The 26,036-nt window shown below is 39.9% G+C and overlaps 1 protein-coding gene across 5 annotated transcripts in view; it reads left to right on the forward strand.

The window, feature by feature from the left end:
- LOC122806256 (peptidase inhibitor 16-like) overlaps positions 1–26,036 on the forward strand; it is a 639,946-nt gene that overhangs the window by 80,236 nt on the left and 533,674 nt on the right. For all 5 annotated transcript variants that reach the window (XM_044076525.1, XM_044076526.1, XM_044076523.1 and 2 more), the window contains exon 2: positions 11,866–12,087. In XM_044076525.1, coding sequence (XP_043932460.1) covers positions 11,866–12,087 — 222 coding nt within the window. The remainder of the gene's footprint in view (positions 1–11,865; positions 12,088–26,036) is intronic.

The following is a 26,036-nucleotide window of genomic DNA, read 5'->3' on the forward strand; positions in this document are numbered from 1 at the left end:
CAGAAGGAGATGATGGTCCAGAAGCATGCCTTCTCAGGTCCGTCTACCTCCTCCCCAGAGCATTCTTCTTTTGAGGTGGTAGAGAGAATTTTCTCTTCCAGAATTCAGAAAGTTCCCTCCTCCTTGCATCTTACTTCTGGTTTCCAGATGTCTTTGTGCTGGGAGCGTCATCTCTCTGCGTGCTGGGAGCATCATCTCTCTGCCAGACAAGGAGAACAAGCCCAAAGCCTCCAGACCACTGGATTCTTCTCTGGAGCATACCATCAAGGAAGTCCCTAGGAAGAGAAAGTGCAAAATGAGGCACTTAGACTCCCCCCAGGAGTCTATCGCAGAAGCTACTATTTTGATGAAGAGGAAAGGTCCCCATGATCACCACCTGATGACGTCTTCTTTGGAGACATTTTGGGGATCCTTAAGCAAAGAGGTGGTTGATCTACCAATAACACTTCTCAAGAGGAATTGGTATTCCTGGAGGCATTTGGGTCTGGCCCATCTACTTCCTAGGTGCCTCTGCCCTCTAACAAGCTCATTGAGTTGATCTCTCAACAGGTGTGGAAGGAACCTGATTCTGTTGGGCTAGTCCACAAGAGACCAGATAAGATCCTATCACCTTCCAAGGGGAAAGAGTTTTGGAGCAAGGGAGTACCAGTAGATGCCATAATTGTGGCAGTGGCCACAAAGAAACAACTCGTGGAACAGAGTTCATCTGTTCATTCCTCTAACAGGGAGTCTAGAGCAATGGACAGGTTTGGAAAGTGTGTTTACACTTCAGTGACTTTTTCTGTTTGGTCAATAAACTATTTAGTGCATTCTACTACACTACAGAGGGATTTGATTAAAGAGCTTTCCAAATCCCTCTCAGGACAGTAACTGCTGAGGCACAGACTTCTTTTGCATCATAATTGGTTACCTTACAGTCCATTACTACCTCGTCCTTGAGGCTAATTTTGCATGCTGCTGAAGATATCTCAGGGGTGGTCAGTTCAAGCATTTCCATTAGCAGGCATGCCTGGATGTGCTTGTATGATTTTGTGGAGCCCTTTAAGTCCTCCTTCGTCAATTCTCCTTTTGACAGAAGTTCATTATTTGGCCCCAAAGTGAAGGACACACTCTCCAGGAGTAAGCAAGATGGTAAGACCCTGTCTGCAGTGGGAGTACAATTATCAACCCCTCAAAGAACCTTCTCTAGGAATCAAAAACCAGTCAGAAGAAGTGGTTAAAAAGTCCTAGGGCCCTTTCCATGATCCACATGGAGATAGTTCCTTCAGGGGCAGAGGGGGAACTCTAATAGAAGGCACTGCCCTCACAGCAGAAGAGGACCACAAAAAACAGGGCTGCAGAGAGGCCTTCTCTGACAAGCCCTACCAGCCTTCCTGAAAGGAGATGCAACTCTCCACCTCTGGAGGCAGTCTGGGGACATCTATCCCTGCACCAGGGTGCTTGACTAAACATTACAAAAGATACATGGGTGCAGAGGATTATTTCCAGAGGTTATATAATTCCCTTTTCCCTTCCCCCTCCCCTAACAATAAACAATGTTGCACCCAGTCAGAGGAAAGCAGCAGTTCAGGAAATAGAAAAGCTGCTAACAAAAAGTGACATCCAAGACTAGAAATAATCCGGACCTTACTCAAGATTCTTTTTAATGCCAAAAAAACAGGGGTCTGGAGACCAATTTTGGATCTCCGAAATCTAAACAAATCATTGCAACATACCAAGTTCCAGATGGTCACAGTTCAGTCCATTTTTTCTTTGCTGCACAAGGATGACTGTGCGGTGGATATCTTCCCGATGTGTACTATAAAAATGAACAGGTGATCCAGGAGATGTCTATGCATCCAACTGGGAGCCAATCATTTCCAATTCAGAGTGCTGCCTTTTGGTCTCACCACAACCCCCAGGGTGTTCACCAAATGCATGACAGTAGAAGTAGCTCACTTGAGACTGCACAGATTCTGAGTGTTTCCTTACCTGGATGACTGGCTCATTACTGTCCTGACCAGGTATCTACTAATCAAAGCAAGAGACTGTGTATACCAATTTTGCTCTCACCTAGGCATTACTATCAATCTCAACAAATCTCATCTAGAACCATCTCAAGTCCTAGAATTCATAGGAGCCTTGTTCAACATTGTATCAATGACAGCCTCCCTTCTCCTGCCAATATATAAACTACAAAACTTGGAGTCAGGAAGGTAATTCAAAACTCATCACTGTTACTTCAATTGATTCTGCAGGCATTAGATTTGATGTCTGCTGCTATAATTCTGGTAGCATTGGCGAGATACCATATGAGTGGTCTATGCTGTACCATCCCTTGTCCACCCAGTAACCCAGGCATGCAAACGATATCTGAGGTGGTGGAGTTGATCTGATCAAATTTTTCAGGACGACCATTCATACTTCCTCAGCCCAAAGCCATAGTGACCACAGACGCATCCCAATTTTGGTGGGGGAGATTTCTTGGGAAAGACAGTCCAAGGCACTTGTTCCCCAGAAGAGGCCAACATGCATATGGATGTCCTAGAAATGAGAGCAGTCCTCCTAGCATCACAGGCTTTTCAAGACCGTCTCCCCTCCGGGACTATTCAGATTCAGACAGGCAATAGTGGCTGGAGACTTAAATTTACCAGAAACAGACTGGAATAATATTGATTAAACCATAATAGTAAGGAAATTACTCGCAATGTATGTTCAGGTATGACCATTGCTTCAGACTGTTAAAAACCTACAGGAGAATGGAACATATTAGACATTTAGGTTCATAGTTCATAGGTTCATAGTTTAGTACTAAGCTAACTGCCCTTACGAGCCATTTTAAGCCTAGCCAATTATCCCTTGTGAGACTCAAACCCTGCACCTTGTGTTTGTAAGGCAAACAGCTTAGTCATTGAGCCACCCTCCCAACCTCCCTGTTTGTTTGTATTCCTAAAGAAATTACTGTTACTTCATATCAAGTTTTGCCACCATTAATGTGCAGTGACCATGGGGTTATAAAGGTTAATTTGTTGCTAAATAATTTTGCTAAGCTGAAGTAAAAAGCAATACACAGAAGATTAATAACAGATTCTATGGAAGCAAAACAGTCACTATGTAAAACTAATGGAAGTGATGCCTTCAGTGGAAAAACTGCAGAAGGAATGTGAAGAGCTAAGAGAAATTGTTTGATTGCAAAAAATAAAAAAAAATGTTTAATGTCAAGATCTAGGCATAGAACATCAAGGGGATATATTCCCATAACAACAAGATAACTGGTTAAGGTGAGAGACAAAAATATAAGAAATGGCGAAGAGGTCAAATTTCAACTTTAAAAATTGAAATAAACAAGCTGGACAAACAAATTAAGCATAGTGTGAAACAAGATCAAGAAATAAAGTAAAGAAAATGTATATAAAGGTATTGAGCATAATAGGGAACCATTTTATAGATACATAAGCTTTGGAAAGAGTAAAGACATACAAATTGATAAACTGTGTGTAAATTCTAAAATTTATTCTCAGACACAACAGATTTTAGATATATTTACAAAATCATATGCAAAACAGTTTCTCCACAAAGGGGGGGGGGGGGTGTGATACGTTGTCCTAGTGACATCCAGGTAACCTCAGATACTGAAATAAAATTAGATTATATTGAAAAAGAACTATGCAAACTGGATCCAAACAAAGTACAGGGAGGAGATGGAATTAGTAATAATGACCTGAGAACACTTGAGCAAGAACTTACAGTACCATTATATGTATTATTTACTAGGTCATATAAATATGGGGAGATTCCTCAGTATTGAAGACATGATCTTATTAAACCTGTCTTTAAGGGAAAGGGGAGTAGGATAACCCCAGAGACTTATAGACCCTTAAGCCTACTTTCATGTGGATAATTAATGGCTAAGGTAATATTGGATAGATTATTGTCAGAATTGGAAAGGTTGGGACTTGAAGCCATATATCAGCATGCATATGTTGAAAATAGATATTTTACCACCTGTAACATGATGTTCTATAACTATACAATAACAGCTATGAATGAAAAATTGTGCTGTGATCTAATTTATATATATTTAACTTCAGCATTTGGCAGGGTCATACACAAAACACTGATCAATAAATTAGAACAACTAGGTTGCACTCTTGATAAGATGGATAGCTGCATGGACAGGCAAAATTTTGGTTATAGTCAGGGTGTCCCACTGGGTTCTGTCCTAGGCCCATACTTGTTTAGATTGTATCTTTCAGACCTATTTTTCATCTGAGGTGTCCTACAGTCTGCATGCAGATGACTTGAAATTGGGTAAACTGATTATGCGCGTGTGTTACAGATAGTGCACATCTGCAAAAGAACTTAACTAAATTGACCATTTGGGCACAGGAGAATAATATGCTGATAAATACATCAAAAACTAAGCTTATTAGATTTGGAAACATAAATTAAAAGGTGAATATTTAATACAGCACACAGTGATTGAAAATGTAGATTCATTCAGGGACCTGGGTATAAGAGTAGATCCACCTTTGAGTTTTTCTAATTATATCAGCCACTTGATGATAACTATACAGGTTGTATAAAAAGATTTATAAAGATTAGGAAATCAGAATGAAGTCACTGTTTGTTAATTACATTAGACCCAAACTTGAGTAAGAAATAACAACATGAAAACCTTCTAAGAAAACAAACATGAGTAAACTGGAAAGAGTACATTGGAAATATATCTAGGGCATCCATGTGGACATTTAAGTTATTATGAAAGACTGAAATATCTAAACTTGTACAGTGTACCATATGGATATTTAAGAGATCTTATTCAGGCATATAGGGCATTTAGAGACAACTACTTCTGGGAATGTTTGGGGTTATCAAAAAGTAGTAGAGAATAGTCAGGCAAGACAACCTATATAAAAGATTCTATAGGAATGAGAAGCGTGCTAATTGGTTCTCTGAGAGAGCAGCTGACACATGGAGCAGACTACAAAATTGCATTAACGCAAACACTAGTTTAGATACTTTTAAGAACAGCCTGAATACTTATTATGGGAACATGTTTTGGTATATTGGCAGGCTAGAAGGGCCTAATTACCCACGCTTAAAATATTTGTATGTATATAAGCATGTATGTATTTAAAAAAAGTTGGTTTTATTTGCAGATGATAATATTATTTTCCTGAAAAATCCAGAAAAGGGCATCACAGTGTTGTGGAACATTTTTAAGACAGTATCAAGTCTTTTCAGGATATAAAATGAAGGTAAAACAAAGGCTGTGGGCATAAATTATGCAGCTACACAGAAGTTTGTTCAGCAATACCCATATTTACGGGGACATGATAAGATGAAGTATTTAGGAGTATGCTTCTGTTATGGCAGCTAAGGATGTGGGGAAAGACGGTAAACAAAATATAATACAAAAATTAAGAAACTGGCAACTCTTATTTATGGATATAGATAGTAAGAAACAAGCAGTGAAAATGTTTTTAGTCCCTTCAGTCTTGTATACAGGTCAGGCATATTTTTATCACCTCTAGGAGACGTTATGGAGTATAATTAATAAAATAATTGAAGGACTTTATCTGGGAGAGAAAGTTAAGTGGGATAAGTTGATCCTTCCGATAGAACTAGGTGGTTTAGGTTTAACTGATATGAAGGGATATTTTAGAGTTACACAGTTATGGTTCTATGCATAACACAAGCATAAGGTTGCAATTCAAAGTGAATAGGATGATGATGAATCAAGGGGGAAGTTCAAGAAAGAGAGAGAGGGAATCTGGTTGCAAATTCTTAAGGAGAATAATAAGAACCATACAGAATATTATATTCATAAAATAGAAGAGAATATTCTAAAAACTAAGACAGTATGAGAATGGAGAAAGGAGATTTTGCCAGTAGAGATGTGACTGCAAGTAGGAGTACAGAAAATAGGCAAGAAGAGGCTGGAATATACTGCAGAAACCTGGCAAAGAGCCAAGATATTGTGAGCAAATAGTTCAAGCAGGTAAGGTAATAGTGAGATGAGGCCAAGAAGACGTGGATTGCAGGCTAGAGACTGCCTACCTTATCAGGGCTTGATGTCAGAGTGCATGCAAAAAGAAAAGGGTAGGGGAATTTTAAGTGAAAGATGTTTGGGTAGAGTTTTCAGTTAAATCTAGAACTTAAGCAGTCATTAACAAAGGATAATTAGTAGGACATATGAAATACTGCATGATAACTATAAGAATCAGTCGGAGGATTTTAGTAAAGATTGTAAAGAGAGACTGGAAAAGAAAACAATTTACAAGAAAACAATGGGAAAACATATGTATGTCCCAGCTATGCAACCAGTCCAGAAGGTTCAGGATCTTTACTTGGGAATGTTTGCATTGTCATTTTTATACTTAAAACTGACTTCAAAGAATGTATCCTCAGGTAGATATCAAATGTTAGAGGTGAGATGGAGCAGAAAGAGATAACTGGGAACATATGTTCTGGGAGTGTAATGAGTTGAGAGATTTTAAAAAAATTTCTAAAGAGTGTTCTATCAAAAATATTGGGTGAGCCAATGGCTGTAAGTAAGAAAATGATTCTTATGAGCTGGGATACAGGATCTGAATTGCCTAGACATAGTAAACCTTATTACATATTCTCAACTGTCTCATTTTTCTGACTAATTAAACTCTCAGAAACTATAACTGTAACATCATAACTTAACCGACCTTCTAATAACCCATTTTATTCACCACTGCCTAAATCCTGCTAACACGCACTGTGAGTCTACGTATACTGCTACCTCTTCACTCTCTTACTATCTATATCTTCTTATTCCTTCATGAAATTCCTCTAGTGTACTATTAGATTATATAACACTTGTGAAAATAATACACTATATCTCCCTGTACTACACTCTGGTGTTATTTCATTCTTTACTGATGTATATAACTCACAGTTAAGTTATGCAATGCATCTACTGCCAGTTGTACTTTGATATGTCTTGCTTACATATTCAGATGTTATTCATGCATGCATGTATGTATGTATATGCACTAACTGGAGCTTTTCTCCCTGGGCCTCCGCTGAAAAAGGACATGTGTCCAGCCGGACTTTCCTGGTAAACAAATGTAAAATAATAATAATAAATAAAGTTTAATTCTGTTGGCTGCCAAAAAACTGATTACTAGAAAGGGGAAATCAAAGTCTACATCGGCTGTATAAAAGGGATAAAATAACTGGAAGAGGGATCTTTAAAAAGGGGAAGGAACACATTACATAGAAATAAATGGAAATTGTGGGAACAATACCTGCATAATAATGTTCAGGAGAAGGAGTGAGGTTTAAGGGTAGGCAGAAATTCAGCATTTTTGTGATGTTGGACTGATGATAGTAGCAAAGAAAATGTATGTGATGTATATTGTATTTACATGGAAAAATGTTAAAAATTGCTTGTTTTCTTTTCTGTTGATGTATGTATGCCTATATCTTAAGTGATAATTTAATAAAGGTGTTTTAAAAATACCAGATGTCCTGTGCTGTTGCTTTTTCGTAAGTGTTCTGGAATTTGTAAAGTGCACATTATTTTGGACCAAACATATATGTACAGTATATGATAGGTTCATAGGTAAGTATTAGACTAGCTGCCCTTGTAGACCATTGTAAACCTTGTCAATTTACCTTCTAAAGGGTTGAATCAAACCCTGTACCTTATGTCTGTGATGTAAACACCTTCATAATTATAACAACTCCAAACTCAGTAAATGCGTCTTTTCATGAGGAATCTGCATATGGTTTTGATGAGTGGGCATATATTTTAATGTTGAAACTGTTGAATATACTGAAAATTTCAACATTAGGGATGACAGTGTGTATGTGTGAGCATTCATGAGTTAAGTAAGGGTTAGCCAGGGGATAGATTTTCTGCTATGTGTGTGTGTGTGTGTGTGTGTGTGTGTGTGTGTGCAGAGCTGGGATTAGGGACGGGTAGGGTTAGGTTGCCACACATGACTAAGTTATGCTAGCCCTAGTCCTAACCTTGCCCTAACCCAACCCTACACATTACTTTACTAAAAACTGTTCCCCTCATAATAATTATAGTTAGGTTTAGAGGGTTAGCACAAATGGATAAGGTATGATAGCCCTAATCCTAACCTGGTCTAACTCAACCCTACTCACTGCTTTACTAAATTCCATTCCCCTTACAGTAACACCATGCAAACAAAATGTGTCTGAAGTTAGTGGTAATTTTTTTTTTTTTGGTTCACTGATCACAAAAGAAAACTATTTTCATTTGCAAATCAGTGCACTTTTGACTAGTTTTTCCTTTATTTAACTCATTCACTCCAATGGAACTCTGGAGGTTTGTAGTATTAACTCTCAATGATTGCATCCTGAGCTTTTTGACAGAATCAAGATATATCTTCACATTTCAAACAAATATATCTTTAAAGCCGTAAGTGTTACTAACAAAATGCAAATGTTAAACTGTTCAGCACAAACAACTCTTTACAATGGTAATGTTCATTAAATTTTAGGTCTTAAACTGGATTTTTAAGTCATAATAAATACAGTAAATGGACAACACACTGGCACAGCAGATAGCATTGTCACCTCCCAGTAAGAGGTTCTCCTGTTCAATTCTCAACTGGAGTGCCTACTATGCAGAGTCTGCATGTCTTCCCTGTGTTCATGTGTTTTTCCTCAGGATCCTTTGGTTTCTTCCCACATTCCAAAGACATCGCGTAAGTGGACTGGATACTTTAAATTGGCCATAGGTCTGAGTGTCCATGCGAGTCAGTAGTATGAAAGAACAGCCGAAGAAGAGCTAGCCACCTGGCGTTGCGAACCTTGGTTCTAGATGATTGCCACTGTTGAAGTGACACCCTGACCTCATGTGCAAAATGGGAAAACGGGTTGTGGATGGATGGAATAAACACAAAGTATTCATTTTGTAATATCTTATAAACAACTTACAGTATCTCAGTAACCCCTCCAGTTGCACGCATTTGCGTACACACACACACACACTGTCATAAGTATTTTGTTTGTCCATCTTTGAGCTTTCATGAGGCTAAGCCATTATGTTTGTATTACTTGGACATTAAAATGTTTAGAAAAATATAAATACATAGTTTATGAATAACAATCAATGTATCTTAAGCAGAGCTACACAGAGGTCAAATATCAGTGCAGTTGTGTTGCCCATCATGTATGCTTTAAGCTGAAATCTTTCAGTAGCTTGAATGTAGCATGTTTTTCAAATTATTAAAGCAAATATGGGCAGGCTATATTAGATGCCTAGAGGTTTTACTTGGATACAACTCAGAAACGCCCAAAAACATTATCAGGCTATAATGATTTAAATATGCAGTCAGCATGCAGGAATTGATATAATACATGTTGATGCTTCTACATGTTGTCTCTTTCGGCTTTTCCCGGTTAGGGGTCGCCACAGCGGAATTCCGGTCTGCTAATGATTGGCAGTAGGTTTTTTTACGTGCCAAGTTGCCAGCCCTGATGCACAACCTTCAATGAAGGTACGCCCATTCACGCATGTCTCCACACAAAAGACACTCTAGCAGAGAATCAAACAGGACAACATCTTACTGTGAGGCGACAACGCTACCGCAGCACCACCACCACAGATGTGTTGATGCTTCTACATATCAGCAGTTAATGCAGTACTCTATATATATATATACACACACACACACACACACACATTTTATAACATAGCATGGTAGTTTTCAACAATAAAGTGGTGTATAGATGATTATTGCTGTATTTGCATTTTCTGCAATGCATATGTGTAGCAGATATCTTTTTAAAGATGTGCAACCAGCCTAATCAGAAGTACACGTTTTACGTCTGTTTCAGCCATTATGCATTAACAAGCACCCAATTTGACCACTGTGCTGTGCAGCAGCTATCTCCTTGCCCTGTAAATACAGGAAAAATATGTTTGTAAAAGACCCAGTGTTATTGTTGATGCTTCCAGGGTTTCCAAGCCTTTCAACAAGAAATATGCTACATATGCAGAGTGCTGACACAAATGAGTGGGCAGACACAGAACTTGGCATTTTGTAGAATTTTAAGAATTTCTTTGCAGTGGAAACTTCACTACCATAACATACACATTTGCAGTTGCTACAGTGTCTGCATCTGTGTGTCCATACACGCTTCCATTCCATCTTGTACAGCACATAGCAGAACAGAAACTCACCTGTAAGCTTTGTTGCCACCTCTTTGTGATGTGTTTTTTGGCTGTACTTCCCCTCCCCCCTGCCAATATAAAATAACTGCATAATACAAACCTCTTACAACTGCTGTATATACTGATGATCAATTAGATTAATTCATGTATTACAAACAGTTTTTAGATTTTTGGGACTCCTATGCACATGCCTGCAAAATCTCCACCTTTTTGGCTGTGGGAATAAAGGAGTTACACTCCTTGACGTCAGCATGATGAGATGCATAACTTGGGAGCATGAGTGCAGGGGTGCATAACAGTACTTCCGTTGATTACAAGCTAACATGAGTGCAGGGGTGCGTAACAGTACTTCTGTTGATTACAAACTAACATGAGTGCAGGGGTGCGTAACAGTACTTCTGTTGATTACAAGCTAACATGAGTGCAGGGGTGCGTAACAGTACTTCTGTTGATTACAAGCTAACATGAGTGCAGGGGTGCGTAACAGTACTTCTGTTGATTACAAGCTAACATGAGTGCAGGGGTGCGTAACAGTACTTCTGTTGATTACAAGCTAACATGAGTGCAGGGGTGAGTAACAGTACTTCTGTTGATTACAAGCTAACATGAGTGCAGGGGTGAGTAACAGTACTTCTGTTGATTACAAGCTAACATGAGTGCAGGGGTGCATAACAGTACATCTGTTGATTACAAGCTAACATGAGTGCACGAGTGCATAAAAGTACTTCTGTTGATTACTACTTCATTTGTTTCTAATGCTTGTTTTAAGCAAGCAACTGTAAAACTGACAATCACAATGAAACCAAGGTTCAAGGACATTTACTCTGAGGTAGGTGTTCTGATAGTACAAAACCTTTAAGGGGAAATCAGGGTGCTGCTAGCAACTAAGCACAGTTGTCAGTGAATGGTGTATAAATAAAGAGGGTCTGTGTAACCCAAATCAAAAGAGAAGAACCAGAGAATTATGTGTTGTTAAGAGGGAACTGGAGACCAGAGCATCGACTGTTTTGAAGAGACATTTTATCAAAGATTGCTTCCCAGAGGGAAGATTTGGTAGCATGTTACCTGGAAGTGGACCAGAAGCAGCGACTTTGTACTTATTTTGTTTGTATTCAGCACCTAAGCCATTACAAGGTACTCTGTACATTACTTTTGTTTAGACCACAGAAATTGCTTCTTTGTCAAAACCAGCCTGTCATTTAAGTTCTGAAAAAGTGTTTTTAGAAAAAGATCTGCATGTCAGCTGCTTTACTCTTCCACATTGCATTTATATGTGTGTGTGTGTGTTATAGCCTCACACACACACACATACACACACAAAAGGTTAATGTCAATAGAATGGCACTGTTTTAGTTTTAGGTCACATTTCATAGGCTCATAAGATCCTAGGAAGTTACTAAGCTATTGGCCCTGAGGCCCTTATAAGCCTAGCCAAGAGTTTAGCCCATGTATAGACAAGTCAGCACCCGATGCCCCTGCCCAGCAGGGACACAGGTAGAATCCCAGGGGTATATTTTCTATTTCCCATCCAGTTATCCAGGTTGCACTTAAAAAGGGTCATTTCTGTGTGTCTTTTCTATAGTACTATACAGAGATGGCTTAAATGTATAAAATATTACCACTATCTTTTTTAAACATATTATGTGCTATGTAATCTCTTGTGTAAGGAACGAATATGCATTGTTTTCTTATTTCAGACTTGGGACACCTCGCTTGAGAGCTTTGCAAAGGCTTACACAGCTAAGTGTCTCTGGGCTCATGATGCAGAAAACAAAGACAAAGGTGAAAACCTTTATGCCACAACAATGAATTCCTTGGACGTAGAGAAGGCGGTACAGGAGTGGTATGATGAACGGCAGAATTATGACTTTGACACAAACTACTGCAATGAAGACAAGATGTGTGGACACTACACACAGGTACATGTTGTCTATCTCATCTAATGAAATGTAAAGTATTATTTTTAACTTGTAACTGATAGAGGTATAATTAGTTATTTGTAAAGGTCTGATACAAGAATATGTGAAAGAAGAAACGTATTTACTGTTGAAAGCATGATTAATAGATTTGAAAGAAGAGCTTAAATAGACAAATTCTCAAAAATCATCATCTTGTATTTTGTTTGCATTTAACACTGGAACCAGGATGTTGTGAAGATCATAAGCTGTTGCATTTTCAATATATTTTGTACTAGTACCAGGACACAAAAAAAACTTTTAAAGCCCTAAGGATGTTTCAGTCCATATGTGTTTAGTACTGGTACCATGATACATGAAATGTCCTTTTGCACTGCTATAAGGACATGTGAAACTGACAATGCCCTTTTACTGTGATTGATCTCTTGAGGTAGCCTCCCATTTAAAGCTTCTAGGAGTCTTTATTGATGAACAGTTAAAATCTGATACCCACCTACTAACCAATATAAAGAAAACCCACCAGAAACTAGGCATGCTCTACCGCCATAACTGCTATATCACTCCCACTACTAAACTTGTATTCTCTAACACCTTCCTCATTCCTTCTCTCCTATATGGTGCCCCACGTCTTACCAACCTTCAATCTTCAATAAAAACAAAGCTATCCTCCTGTTATAACAACATTTCTAAGTTTGCTACAGGCTATAAATCATCCCCCCACCACTGCCAAAATTTCTAAATTTGTTACCGGCTATAAATCATCCTCCCACCACTGGAATGCCCTACACAAACTAAATTGGCTCATACTTCCCAACCATCTCACCTACATTCAAACTCATCTGTAATCCTGCCATCTGCCCCTCCCTTGCCTATTCCTTAAAAATGTACCTACCCTACAGACTTCTAAGATCTAATAACCAGAATTTGCTTGAACTGCACAAGCCTGCTCATTCTCCAGGCAAACACCTACTATCCTTTCCCCTAGCTCGCCTCTGGAAATCCCTGCCACCTCTTATTCATACTACAGACAGCCACTCTACCTTTAAGACCCTGCTTCATTCCCATCTCAAAACCCTTTGGGAATGTTCCTGCTCTCATCTCACATGATGCACATCTTTTTTCCCCATTTCTCACACTCCTTTACTTCTCTCTTCTCTTCATCCTACTGAGCGTCTTTGACTACGACCATCTTCATTTTTCTCATTAGCTCCTACTCTTGCTCTACTTTTTGTTTTCTTATTGTCCCACCCTTCTTACATTCCACAATTAACACCTCTTATCCACCTATCCTACTTTTAAGATTTCATGTAAAACTGTAATGTCAACCCTTTGTTATTTCACATTGTAACAAATCTAACAGGAATATGCACCAATAGATTTTTCTTATTTAAATTGACGTGTGTGTGTGTGTGTGTGTCTGTGTCTGTGTGTGTCTGTGTGTGTCTGTGTCTGTGTGTGTCTGTGTGTGTCTGTGTCTGTGTGTGTCTGTAATTTTACTTTTTTTTTTTGACTGCATTTTCACTGCAATCGTGGATTTTTTGTCATGTTGTGTAATACAATCGCTCTTCAATAGTATTACATAAATGTAAATGCATTGTCTTCGTATTATATTGTTGTTCATGTAGAGTTTCTCCCTGGGACTTCATGGCCCAATGGACTATCCTGGTAAACTGTAAAATAAATAAATAAATAAATGGTTGTACTTTAGTTATTTTCAACTGATACCAGGACATGGAAAAGTGAGCAGATTTTTTTTCTAACTTTGCTCAGAGTACACTCTGAGCCTACTATGACCAGCTCTCTGCATATACACACTAAGTGTGCAGCATACCTTTGCCATGGCAGTAGCTATGAAACTGCATGGTCAATAATAATTCTGAACATGTAACACACAGCAAACTTTCAGCTAGTGAATATCCTCAGTAATTGTAGGTAAAGATAAGTCATGCCCTGTTTGTCACTAGCATTCAGGAATAGAAAAGAATCTGTAAAATATTTACAGGTAGCTCTGTCTATGTGCATTTTCCAATGAGACAGTATAGCAACACTGCCAGATAGCCATCTCTTTCATTCTCTTGATATGAGTCCTAGGTAGAATGTCTTGCCTTTTTCAGTTCTGAATTTCAGAACATGCTTTCTTGTTTCTACAATTACATATTTGGTGGGGGGATCTGAAGGTGATATCCATTGTATCCAAGTATCATCTAGAAAGAGCACTAAACTTCAGGCACTGCAGTGTGATCATGGTACAGTTAGTTTCATTATAGTACTGCTTATTAGCACATGTACACTTCTTTTAAATGTCACATATTTACTAAAACAGTCATTACAGTATATATTGTTTAACTTTTATCATCTAAAGTATTATTTGCATTTTTTTTCTAAATTCAGCAGAACATTAGTAAATTCACTTCTCCTGAATTTATCTTTTGAAAGCATATTTATGTTTTTGGGGTAACGCCTCAAAACATATGTGAAGACTACACTCAATTTAGGTTCACTGACAGGATGGAGCTTGGAAAATGATGGTACAGAGGAGGCTGGACATCTTATGTGTCCAGGAGACAAGATGGAAGGGCAATGCAGCAAAGTTACTTGGCTTGGGATCCAGAGTCAACTACTCAGGAGGAGGGCAGGTTAGAAATGGTGTTGGAATTGTGGTGAGAGACAGGTTTCAGGAGGAGGTGAGGGATATCATTTGAATTAGTGACAGACTCATGGCACTCAGACTTCGGTGCAATGATAAGGTAGTATTCATAATCTCAGCCTATGCCCCACAGCAGGGTTGTTGTAGTGAGGAAAAGAGTGCATTCATACAGCAGTTGTAGGAACTACTAGATAAAGACAGAACAGGATATGAAGACTGCCTGGATTCATGTGGGTGAGGCAAAAGGAATAAAGGAGAGGCCATTCTAGACGTCTGTCTAGCAATTTGCTTAATAGTAGCCGACACACGGTTCAGAAAGAGAGACACAATATCACAGGAGTGGCCAACGTGCAACTCTGGTAGACTCCCTCCTAGTATGGAAAGAGCACAGGTGTAGAATCAGTGATTGGAAAGTCACCCCCAGTGAAACCGATGGCCCACATCATAAACCACTGGTTGCCAAGGTCAGCTGCAAGCAATGGTTAGAGAAGGCTCTAAGGTCAACAGAGACCAGGTTGAAGACCTAGAAGTTGACTGGAGAGAAAATACAAGTTCAAGGAATTACTCAAGGATGTAACACTCCAAGAGGAGGAGGAAGTAGGTGGAGTTGAAGAAGGATGGCAGTGTCTTAAAACAGTATGTGTGAGGACTACAAAACAGATACGTAGCTGAGCCAGGTGTGGGGATAAGGTACATAAGGAAAGCTGGTGGGGGAATGCAGAAGCTCAAGAAGTCATAAAAAGAAAGAAAGTGCACTAATAAAGGAGTTGAAGTAGCAAAGAACAGGGCATCAGAGGCACTTAAACAGCTTCTGGAAAGTGGCTCAGTAGATGGCACAAAGAAATTATATCAGATTGCAAAACAAAGATAGAAAAATAAAGAAGATAGTCAGACACCCTTTATAAGGGATGACGGCAACAACCTGCTCACCAGTCCACAGGACATCAAAGGCAGATGGAAGGAGTACTTCCATCAGCTTCTGAATAAAGAAAACCCCACAGAAACTGTACTTCCCCAGACAAAGCCTACAATGAGAGAAGAAGAGGAGCCCACACTTGAAGAAGTAAGAACAGCACTAAGGTAAAATGAAGTCAGGGAAAGCAGCAGGCTCAGATGAAGTCACAGCAGACATGATAACGATGCTGGATGAGATAGGGGAGAAATGGATCCTGGGGGTACTCATAGCAAAATGCAGAGAAAGGCATATCCCAGAATATTGGAGAATAAGCATACTCATGCCATTATACAAGAACAAAGGTATCAAACTCCTGTTACATTACAAGAAAGTTCTGGAGAGGATGACTGATAAACTGATATGCAGAGTAGTAGAAAGTAAGATGGGAGAGGAGCAGTTTGGATTCAGATCAGGATGCAGCACAAGTGACTCAATGTTTGCAGTGAGACAGATAGTTGACAAGAAGCTAGAGATGAAGAAAGAGTCCAACTAGACATTCCTAGACTTCTAGAAAGCATATGAGAAAGTCCTAAGAAAGCTAATTTGGGCAGTACTGCGGTGGTTTGACATCCAGGAAACATTGATAGAATTAGTGCAGGTTATTTACAAGGACCCAGTGACTCAAGTATGAACAGTATTTGGTCTCACAGAGGGGTTCCCAGTGTGAGTGGGTGTGTACCAGAGTTCAGCTATGATTTCATTGCTGTTCATACTGGTCATGAACTACATTAGCAAACAGGTCAGACGAGACAGATCAACAAAGCTGCTGTATGCAGACAATGTGGTATTACAGGCAGACTCTGAGCAAGAACTTCAGCAAAGGATACAGGAATAGAATACAAAACTGAAGGTACATGGTATGAAACTAAGTACAGATACTATGGTGGTAATGACACCAAACTTGGGAAATCAGAAGAAGCTGAGAACTGAGATAGAAGGGAAGCTAGTGGAACAGGTTAATAGCTTCAAGTGTCTGGGAGGGGTAGTTAAAAGGAAGGGAAGTCTGAATGAAAAGGTCAAAACTAGAATCAGAGGGGCTTCAGCGAGCTAGCATAGAGTGTCAGGTGTAGTGTATGAAAGAAGAATGCCAAAGAAGCTGAAATGTAAGGTATTCAAAACAGTGGTGTGACCAGTAATACGGTATGATACAGAAACCTGGGCAGTAAAGGCAGAGCAGATGAGAAAGCCAGACATGATGGAAATGAAGTGCCTGAGAAGGATGGTAGGATGCACACTGTGGGACAGATGAAGAAATGAGGATGTAAGAGCAGAAGCCAAAGTAGCTCCAATTGCAGAAAAGATCAAAGAGAACAGAGCATGGTGGTTGGGGCACATATGTAGAAAAGCAGAAGACAATCTGCTGAAGGACAGACAAGAAAAAGGAAATGAGGGTGTCCAGCAAAGAGGTGGATGGATTGTGTGAGAGGATCTGCGACTGTCAGGCATGAGTGTCAAGGAAGGCAGGAGAGTGGCATTGCATCGAGACTGGTGGCAACAGTTAGTATGACACCCTAACCCCATGTAGGAAAGTGAAGAATGGGGATGATGATATGATGATGATGTTTTTCCCCAGCTTATTCCAGCTTTTCACATTTCTCCCTCCTTCCTAAGCTCAAGTGAGTTTTGTTAAGAAACCACCAAGAAGTTATATTTGGTAGTAAGAGAATTTATTCCAAAGTCACACTATCCAGCATGTTGCCTAAAAAGACCATCTACAATCACATTACTGCTACCATGCCTACCACAGGTGGTCATGTTATAGGACTACAGTCCCAAACTCCATCTCCGAAGCTGGCTATAATGCTAGCTAACTAGCCCCATGTAATCAGTTTAAGGGATTACAGTCTACCACTGCTATGAATTTTGTACCATGCAGATAAGGTTGGAGTTTTGGAAAGCCCACACGATTTGCATGCATTCATTTTCCACAGCTACATATAATTCTTGGCTGAAGTCTATGACTAAGTTATATTACTGTATTTGTTTTCATTTGAAGACATCTGCAAGAGTGTAGCCCTTAGTCCATGGTCTGACACAGCCACCTGTACAATGAACTCCTGGATATATTCTGGACGCACTATTCCAGGGAGTACAGTGAAGACCTGACTAAATTTCTGGAATGCCTGTTCACAAACCAGTCTAGATGAGTGTATCAAACCTGTTCTTGTGAGTGTGGTCCAAGAAAAGACTAGCTTTGGCAATGAGACTTGAACTTTCTGTAGTACCTTGCTGTCCCAAGGAATACCCTTCCCTGCTTTTGGGTAACAGGGGAAGCCATGCTTGGCTAGTTTCCACTTAGGCAGGTTATGGCTGAATTTTCCCACTATCCACCTAGTGACCAACCAAGGTAAGCTGCTTCTGCCATTCCACCATTCCTACCACAGATTTGTTTACCTTGATAGTCAGTCTAACAATTTTTAGTCTGCTTAGCACCTCTCTGACATGTTGCACATGTTTCTGACAGGACCAGCTAAAATAGCAATATCATACATGTGGGGAAGAGGCTATTCTATTGCTTCTGTCCACTATGAAAAGATTGCCGGGTGTCTAAAAAGTTGCTGGGCCATTTTTCATTCCCAAAAGTCGGTTGGTGAATTCATACTACCCAAAGAAGATAAAAATATTTATTTCTTCCTTTGCTGTATGTGTCAGTACCTGCCAGTAACCTTTAGTTCAACAGTGGTGAGATACTTAGCCTCACCCACCTGCTTTAAAGCTTTAACTGCCTTGGGTATGGGAAATACATCTGCTTCTGTATGGCTGTTTAGTTTCCCCCATCTTGCTTTGGGAACAATACCAACAGTGAGACCTAAGGACAATTGGATTCCTTGATTATTCCCAGAGTTCACACTCTTGGCAGTTCATCCCACATGGTTTGCTTGACTTTCTCATGTGCACTGTAGACCCAGTATGATTGGACTTTGTGTTTCTGTGTCTATGTGGTCATCTACAATCTGAGTGCTCCCTAGTGTAACAGTGAACATATCCTCAAACTCGGGTAGCATTGCTTGGATTTCTTGTACCTGTCTAGGACATAGCCGTTGTGCCAAAATTACCTCATCCAGTGAGATTTTAGTTCAACTCTCATTGAGATCGAACACCAGCTCCCCCTCAGATTCCTCTTCTAACCCATTATGTATACTAAATACTAGAATGTCTCATTCATGATAGGGCTTCATCATATTGACATGTAGTGTTTGCATTTCTACCTGGCAACGCCACCACATAAGTGATATAACTAACCTTTCTCACAACAGTGAAAGGTCCCGGCCATGCTACCTGCAGCTTATTCTAATGTGTTGAAATACACGCCAGCACATTTTATCCAAATGTATTTTCTTGGCTTGGCTCGTTAACTGTCATAAATAACCTTTTTTTGCTGTTGTGCTTGTGTTATCTGCTGTTGTGCCATCCCCACTGAGCTCTATCAGCTTAGTCTTGAAATTCAGCACATATTCCATAGACTTCCTGTAAGAATCACATTCATCCTTCTACTCTTTATGAATTAATACCATAGCTCACTCACCCTGTGACCGTACAGTAGCTCAGATGCTGAAAAAGCTGTTAAATTTTTTGAGGCACCTCCCTATAAGCAAAAAGGTGATGGGGTAAATGTTTATCCCACTTTCACTTCCATCTAAACTGGACTGCAAAGGCTGTTAGCATGGTTTTACGAGTAGAGTTGAACCTGTCCACCAAGCCATCTATGTGAGGATGGTAGTAGTTGTTTTTAAAGGCTTTACACCAAGATACTTCCAAAAATAAATCAACAGTTTCTACATGAAGTTAACTCCTCTATCCAATCAGAATTTCATGGGCAAAACCCACCCTGCTGAAAATTTCTAATAGACCATTTATTACATTTTCTGCTTCAGTAATGGAGAAAGCCATTTATTTTATTTTATTTATTTTATTTTACATTTGTTGACCAGGCTAGTCTAACTGGATACATGTCCAGTTTCAGTAGAGGCCCGGGGAGAAAAGTTCTAACACACGCACACAATACAATAAAGAATGTTGCAACAGTACAAGCTTAACACAGCTGTTAATAAAAGTACAATACTCATAGTGAGCATAACACAAACAGTAAAGGTAATGTACAAAAAGTTGTTACTATATACATATATACATAGATTTAAATTGCAATGTCATGGTCAATATGGTTCATTAAGGATAAGTCCGTAGTTAGTACAGTAGAGTATAAGGTAAAGAGTATTCATAAGTATAAAGAAAGCGAGTTAGTCAGGGTTAGTACAAGGGCATAAGCAATGTGTATTAAGAAATAGTTTTAGTTTCTGTTTAAAAAGTGTTATTGAGGACAGAGATAAGAGTTCAGTGGGAAGTAGATTCCAGTGCTTTCCAACAGTATTAGAGAACAGAGAGTCTCCTGCTAAGTTGTTGGATCTGCTAGTACTAATAAGTAGTTTATTTGAGGAGCTTAAATTTTTAAGATTGTTGTAAGGGATAATGAGAGAAGAGAGTATTGGAGTACTGGTGGGGTGATACAGAGTCTTATGGGCAATAGCAAGCTGGTGAAATAGAAGCCGATTTTGAAACTTTAGCCATCCTAGTTGCTTTAGATTAAGACGATGAGTTTTAAAAGGAGAGCCAGTGGCAAATCTAGCAATATTATTATATGAAATTGTCAGTTTGTTGAGGTTGTTTTTTGAAAGATTAGTGTATATAGGTGAAGCATAGAGTAGAGTGGAGATTAAGTGAGTTCTGGCTATAGCGGTCATGGCTAATGGTGTAAGAAAGGGTTTGATTCCATAGAGGGACCCCAATTTCTTGACTGTTTTTATTGTGCAGTTTATATGAGTATCGAAGTTAAGGTTGCTATCTGTTGTTATTCCTAAGAGTTTGGTGGTTGGGTCGGGAGATATGAGAGTGCCATTATTAGATAGGAGTGTGAAATATGCTGGGGTTGACTTTCGGGTTGGAGTGAAAAGTAAGTTTATTTTTTTTGGGGGGGGGGGTTCAGGAGGAGGCAGTGGTTTAAAAAAACGTTGTTCTACTGTGTTAAATGCTTTTTGTGTAAGGGACTGTAGTTCAGTTGGAGAAGTGGCTGAACAAATTATAGTGGAGTCATCTGCGTATTGAATACAGGTGGCCTGAGCAATTGCTGAGTGAAGGTCATTAATAAAAATGGAAAATAGGAGTGGGCCTAATATGGAGCCCTGAGGAACACCAAGGGAAATGGGGAGGTGTGTAGATTGTTATCCCACAGTACCTCCTGATGTCTATTGTCTAAGTAAGATTTGAACCAATTTATGGCTAGAGGTTCAAGTGAACGGGATTTCAGCATATTTAAAAGGAGCTGGTGATTAATCATATCGAAAGCTTTAGATAAATCAATAAAGACTGCAGAGGAAAGAATATTGTTGTTACGGTTTTTGTTAATGCAGTCTGTAAAGGATAGCAGGGCAGTGATAGTACTGTGGAATGGTCTAAATCCATGTTGACAGCTGGCAAGTAAGTTATTTTGGATAAGGTGGTTAAGTAGTTGCTCATGGATGCATTTTTTCCATTATTTTTGCCAGTGGAGAGAGTAAAGCTATAGGACAATAGTTTGAAAAGTCATTGGAGTTCCCACCTTTATGTAGGGGGATAATGAGAAAGATTTTCCAGATAGCTGGGATAGTTCCTTCACTTATGGTTCTGTTTATCAGTATGGAAATGGGATAGGCTATGGCTTTGGCTCCTTTTTGCAGGTATTCTGCTGGTAGTTGGTCAGCAGAAGGGGTGGTAGGTTTTAGTTTTTGCAGAAGAGAGCAAATGAAGGAAGAAGAAACAGATTGTAACTGAAATGATGGAAGTGGGCTAGTTGTAGAAGTTGGCAGATTTGAGGTACCCGGAGATAGTTGACTAGCAAGAGTTTGGATGGCATCTGTGAAAAAAGAATTGAAGATGTTGGCAGTTTGTGTTGGATTCTCAAGTTTAGAGCCTTGTGGGTTAGGTGTGATGGATTGACCTGGGTGTAGCAGTTTGTTAATGCTAGTCCAAAACTTTTGTGGATTCTTTTAATAAGTTTGCTGTAGTTGGAAGTAAAAGTTTTTTTATCTAAGAGGATAGCTTTTTTTGTAATATTTCTAACTTGTCTAAAGTTTTGGTGGTCTGTAGGATTCTTAGTAGTACGCCATTTTGCCTAGGATTTGTTTCTAAGAAGGATTTTTTGCCTATTAGCTATTGAGAGCCATGGGGCAGGTTTAGCCTTATTTCTAATAGAGTGTGATGGGGCATGATGGTCAAGGATGGCTAAGACTGCTTCATCTAGTGGGAGGGATTTTAGCGGTGACCAATTGCACTGCTTAAGTTCTGTTTGGAATAGTTCAGTGTTAAAAAGTTTTTTGGTCCATATTGTCCTGAAGGTATTTGGGTAAGTTACGTGATGTTTTTGAAGCTGGAAATTGATGGTGTAATGATGAATGTTGTTAGTGCATATGCTCCACAAGTTGGGTGTGCGATGGATGAGAAAGAAGAATTTTGGAGTGAGTTGGATGAAGTGGTGATGACTGTACCCAAGGGTGAGAGACTGGTGATTGGAGCAGATTTAAATGGGCATGTTGGTGAAGGGAACAGAGGGGATGAGGAAGTGATGGGTAGGTATGGTGTTAAGCAAAGGAATGCAGAAGGTCAGATAGTAGTGGATTTTGCAAAAAGGATGGACATGGCTGTGATGAATACATATTTTAACAAGAGGGAGGAGCATAAGGTGACATACAAGAGTGGAGGAAGATGCACACAGGTGGATTATATCTTATGTAGAAGGGCCAGTCTGAAGGAGATTGGAGACTGTAAAGTGGTGACTGGGGAACGTGCAGTTAGGCAGCATAGGATGGTGGCTTGTAGAATGACATTGATGATCAAGAAGAGGAGGATGAGTGTGAGGGCAGCACCAAGGATCAAATCGTGGAAATTGAAAAAGGGTAATTGTGAGGTGATTTTCAGGGAAGAGTTAAGACAGGCACTGGGTGGCAGTGAAGAGTTATCGAATAGCTCGGTAACTACAGAAGAGCTAGTAAGAGAGATGGCTAGAAAGGTGCTTGGTGTGACATCTGGAAAGAGGAAGGAGGACAAGGAGACCTGGTGGTGGAATGAAGAAATACAGGAGAGTATACAGAGAAAGAGGTTGGCGAAGAAGAAGTGGGATTGTCAAAGAGATGAAGAAAGTAGACAAGAGTATAAGGAGGTGAGGTGCATGGCAAAGAGAGAGGTGGCGAAGGATAAGGATAAGGCATCTGAAGAGTTGTATAAAGGGTTTGGACACTAAGGAGGGAGAAAAAGGACCTGTACTGATTGGCTAGAGAGAGGGACCAAGCTAGAAAAGATGTGCAGCAGGTAAAGGTGATGAAGGATAATAAGGGAAACATGCTCACAAGTGGGGAGAGTGTGTTGAGCAGAAAGAAAGAATACTTTGAGGGGCTGATGAATGAAAAGAATGAGAGGGAGAGAAGGTTGGATGATGTGCGGATAGTGAATCATACAGTGCAGTGGATTAGCAAGGAGGAAGTAAGGATAGCTATGAAGAGGATGAAGAACAGAAAGGCTGTTGGTCCAGATGACATACCTGTGGAAGCATGGAGGTGTTTAGGTGAAATGTCAGTGGAGTTTTTAACTAGATTGTTTAATGAAATCTTGGAAAGTGAGAGGATGCCTGAGGAATGGAGAAAAAGTGTTTTGGTACAGATTTTTAAGAATAAGGGTGATGTGCAGAGTCGTAGTAACTACAGAGGGATTAAATTGATCAGTCACAGCATGAAGTTATGGGAAAGAGTAGTGGAAGCTAGGTCAAGAAGGGATGTGATGATTAGTGATCAGCAGTATGGTTTCATGCCAGGAAAGAGCACTACAGATGCGATGTTTGCTCTGAGAGTGTTGATGGAGAAGTACAGAGAAGGTCAGAAGGAGTTGCATTGTGTCTTTGTGGATTTAGGGAAAGCATACGACAGGGTGCCTAGAGAGGGGTTGTGGTATTGTACGAGGAAGTCGGGAGTGTCAGAGAAGTATGTAAGAGTGGTACAGGATATGTACGAGGGTAGTGTGACAGCAGCGAGGTCTGCGGTGGAAGTGACAGATGCTTTTAAGTTGGAGGTGGGATTACATTAAGGATCAGCTCGGAGCCCTTTCTTATTTGCAATGGTAATGGACAGGTTGACATACGAGATCAGACAGGAGTCTCCGTGGACTATGATGTTTGCAGATGACATTGTGATCTGTAGTGAGAGTAGGGAACAGGTGGAGGAGACCCTGGACAGGTGGAGATATGCTCTAGAGAGAAGAGGAATGAAGGTCAGCAGGACTAAGACAGAATATGTGTGTGTGAATGAGAGGGATGATAGAGGACAGGTGAGGATGCAGGGAGTAGAGGTGGCGAAGGTAGATGAGTTTAAGTACTTGGGATCAACAGTTCAGAGTAATGGTGAGTGTGGAAGAGAGTTGAAGAAGAGAGTACAGGCAGGATGGAGTGTGTGGAGAAGAGTGTCAGGAGTGATTTGTGACAGACGAGTACCAGTAAGAGTGAAAGGGAAGGTCTACAAGAGGGTAGTGAAACCAGCTATGTTATATGGGTTGGAGACAGTGGCATTGACAAAAAGGCAGGAGTCAGAGCTTGACATGGCAGACTTGAAGATGTTAAGATTTGCACTGGGTGTGATGAGGATGGACAGGATTAGGAATAAGTATATTAGAGGGTCAGCCCAGGTTGGAAGGTTTGCAGACAAAGCCAGAGAGGCAAGATTATGTTGGTTTGGACATGTGCTGAGGAGGGATGCAGAGTATATTGGGAAAAAGATGCTAAAGATGAAGCTGCCAGGTAACAGGAAATTAGGGAGGCCTAAGATAAGGTTTATGGATGTGGTGAGAGAGGACACACAGGTGGTTAGTGTGACAGAGCAAGATAAAAAGGACAGAAAGAAATAGAAACAGTTGATCTGCTGTGGCGACCCCTAATCGGAGCAGAAGAAGAAGAAGACGTTGGTTTTGTGTCTGATAATATAAGTTAGTGAGTGGTCACTTAGATCATCAGGGAGGGTTCCTCCTTTGTATGTTTGAAGAGGAGAATTAGTAAGAATCCAGTCTAAGGTACTTTCTTTGTTATTGGGTTTATTAATCCTGGTTGCGGAGGTAATAGTTTGTGAGAAGCCATATAGGTTAATATCGACAGGAAGTCCTGTAATACTGTACACCCTACTACCCATATTAAAGTCTCCAAGGTCTATAATTTCTTGTGGGAGATTAATAGAAAGCCAGTTAAGGATATTTTCAAGGGTATTAATGTTATTTCCAGGAGGACGGTAGATACAAACGATGTATATGGATTTATATGTGGGACCTGAAATTTAGAAGTGAGGATTTCAGCATTATTGTCCAAAGGTGGTCTAAGGTTTGCAGTGGTAACTTGTAGCTCTGCTTTATAAAGGATTGCTACCCCCCTCCTTTTGGTTGTGTGGTCTGATCTTAGGATATTGTAACCAGGTGGGTTGACTTCATTGTCATTAATTGTAGGTTTTAGCCATGATTCAGATAAACATAGGATGTTAAATAGGTGGACATATAGGAGGGTGTGGAGGTGGGCAGTTTTGTTGTTAATGCTATATATGTTGAGATGTGCTATACAGAGTGAGTTAGAAAGTCTAGTAGGGGCTTGGGTACTAGCGATGTTATAGCTGCTTTATTCAGTGGCAAGAGTATTGTTTGGGCTGGGGTTAGGATGAATGTCCCCATCTAGCAGGGATTGGATGTATATTCTATTTATAGGGTTGTGAAACTTACAATAATAGTACAGTGATTTCCTAATATTTAGATTGATATACTTGATGTGGGCCAGTCTATGATATTTGTCTTGTAAGTGGCAGGGTCTGAATGTGATGTTGATGTAGTTTTGGGAGATAGCTAGTAGTGGTGTGGAAGTGAATTTGGAGGGGAAGAGAAGGTTGGGGTATAATGGTTGTTCGTAGAAGGTTAGTAGATAGGCAATAGTTAGAGGAGGTAAGAGTGAGGCCAAGAGTAATAGTTTTATTTGACTTGGGATGGGTAATATAGCCATTATCATAGTTTAAAAAGTAGAACAAAATAGGGGTTAGGTAGTATCAACAGTTGAGAAGATGTAACAAGGAGGGAAGGGAGGGAAGGTGATATGAACAGGTGAGGTGATGTGACAAGAAGGGTTGGGAGTGCTAATAAAGTGTATTGCTAGATTGGAGCAGATATGATGGGGGTGTGGTTTACAGGAATAAATTTAGTAGCAGTGGGGGCAGGTGGGAATTGGGGGCAGAGTAGGGGAGCAGAGTGAGCCCGCAGGGCGAATGGAGCGGGTAGAGACAAGTGAGTGAAACAACCAAGGTAAACAAT

The sequence above is a fragment of the Protopterus annectens genome, chromosome 7.part0 (assembly GCF_019279795.1).
Source record: "Protopterus annectens isolate FY-2018-M chromosome 7.part0, PAN1.0, whole genome shotgun sequence".
Lineage (NCBI taxonomy): Eukaryota > Metazoa > Chordata > Ceratodontiformes > Protopteridae > Protopterus > Protopterus annectens.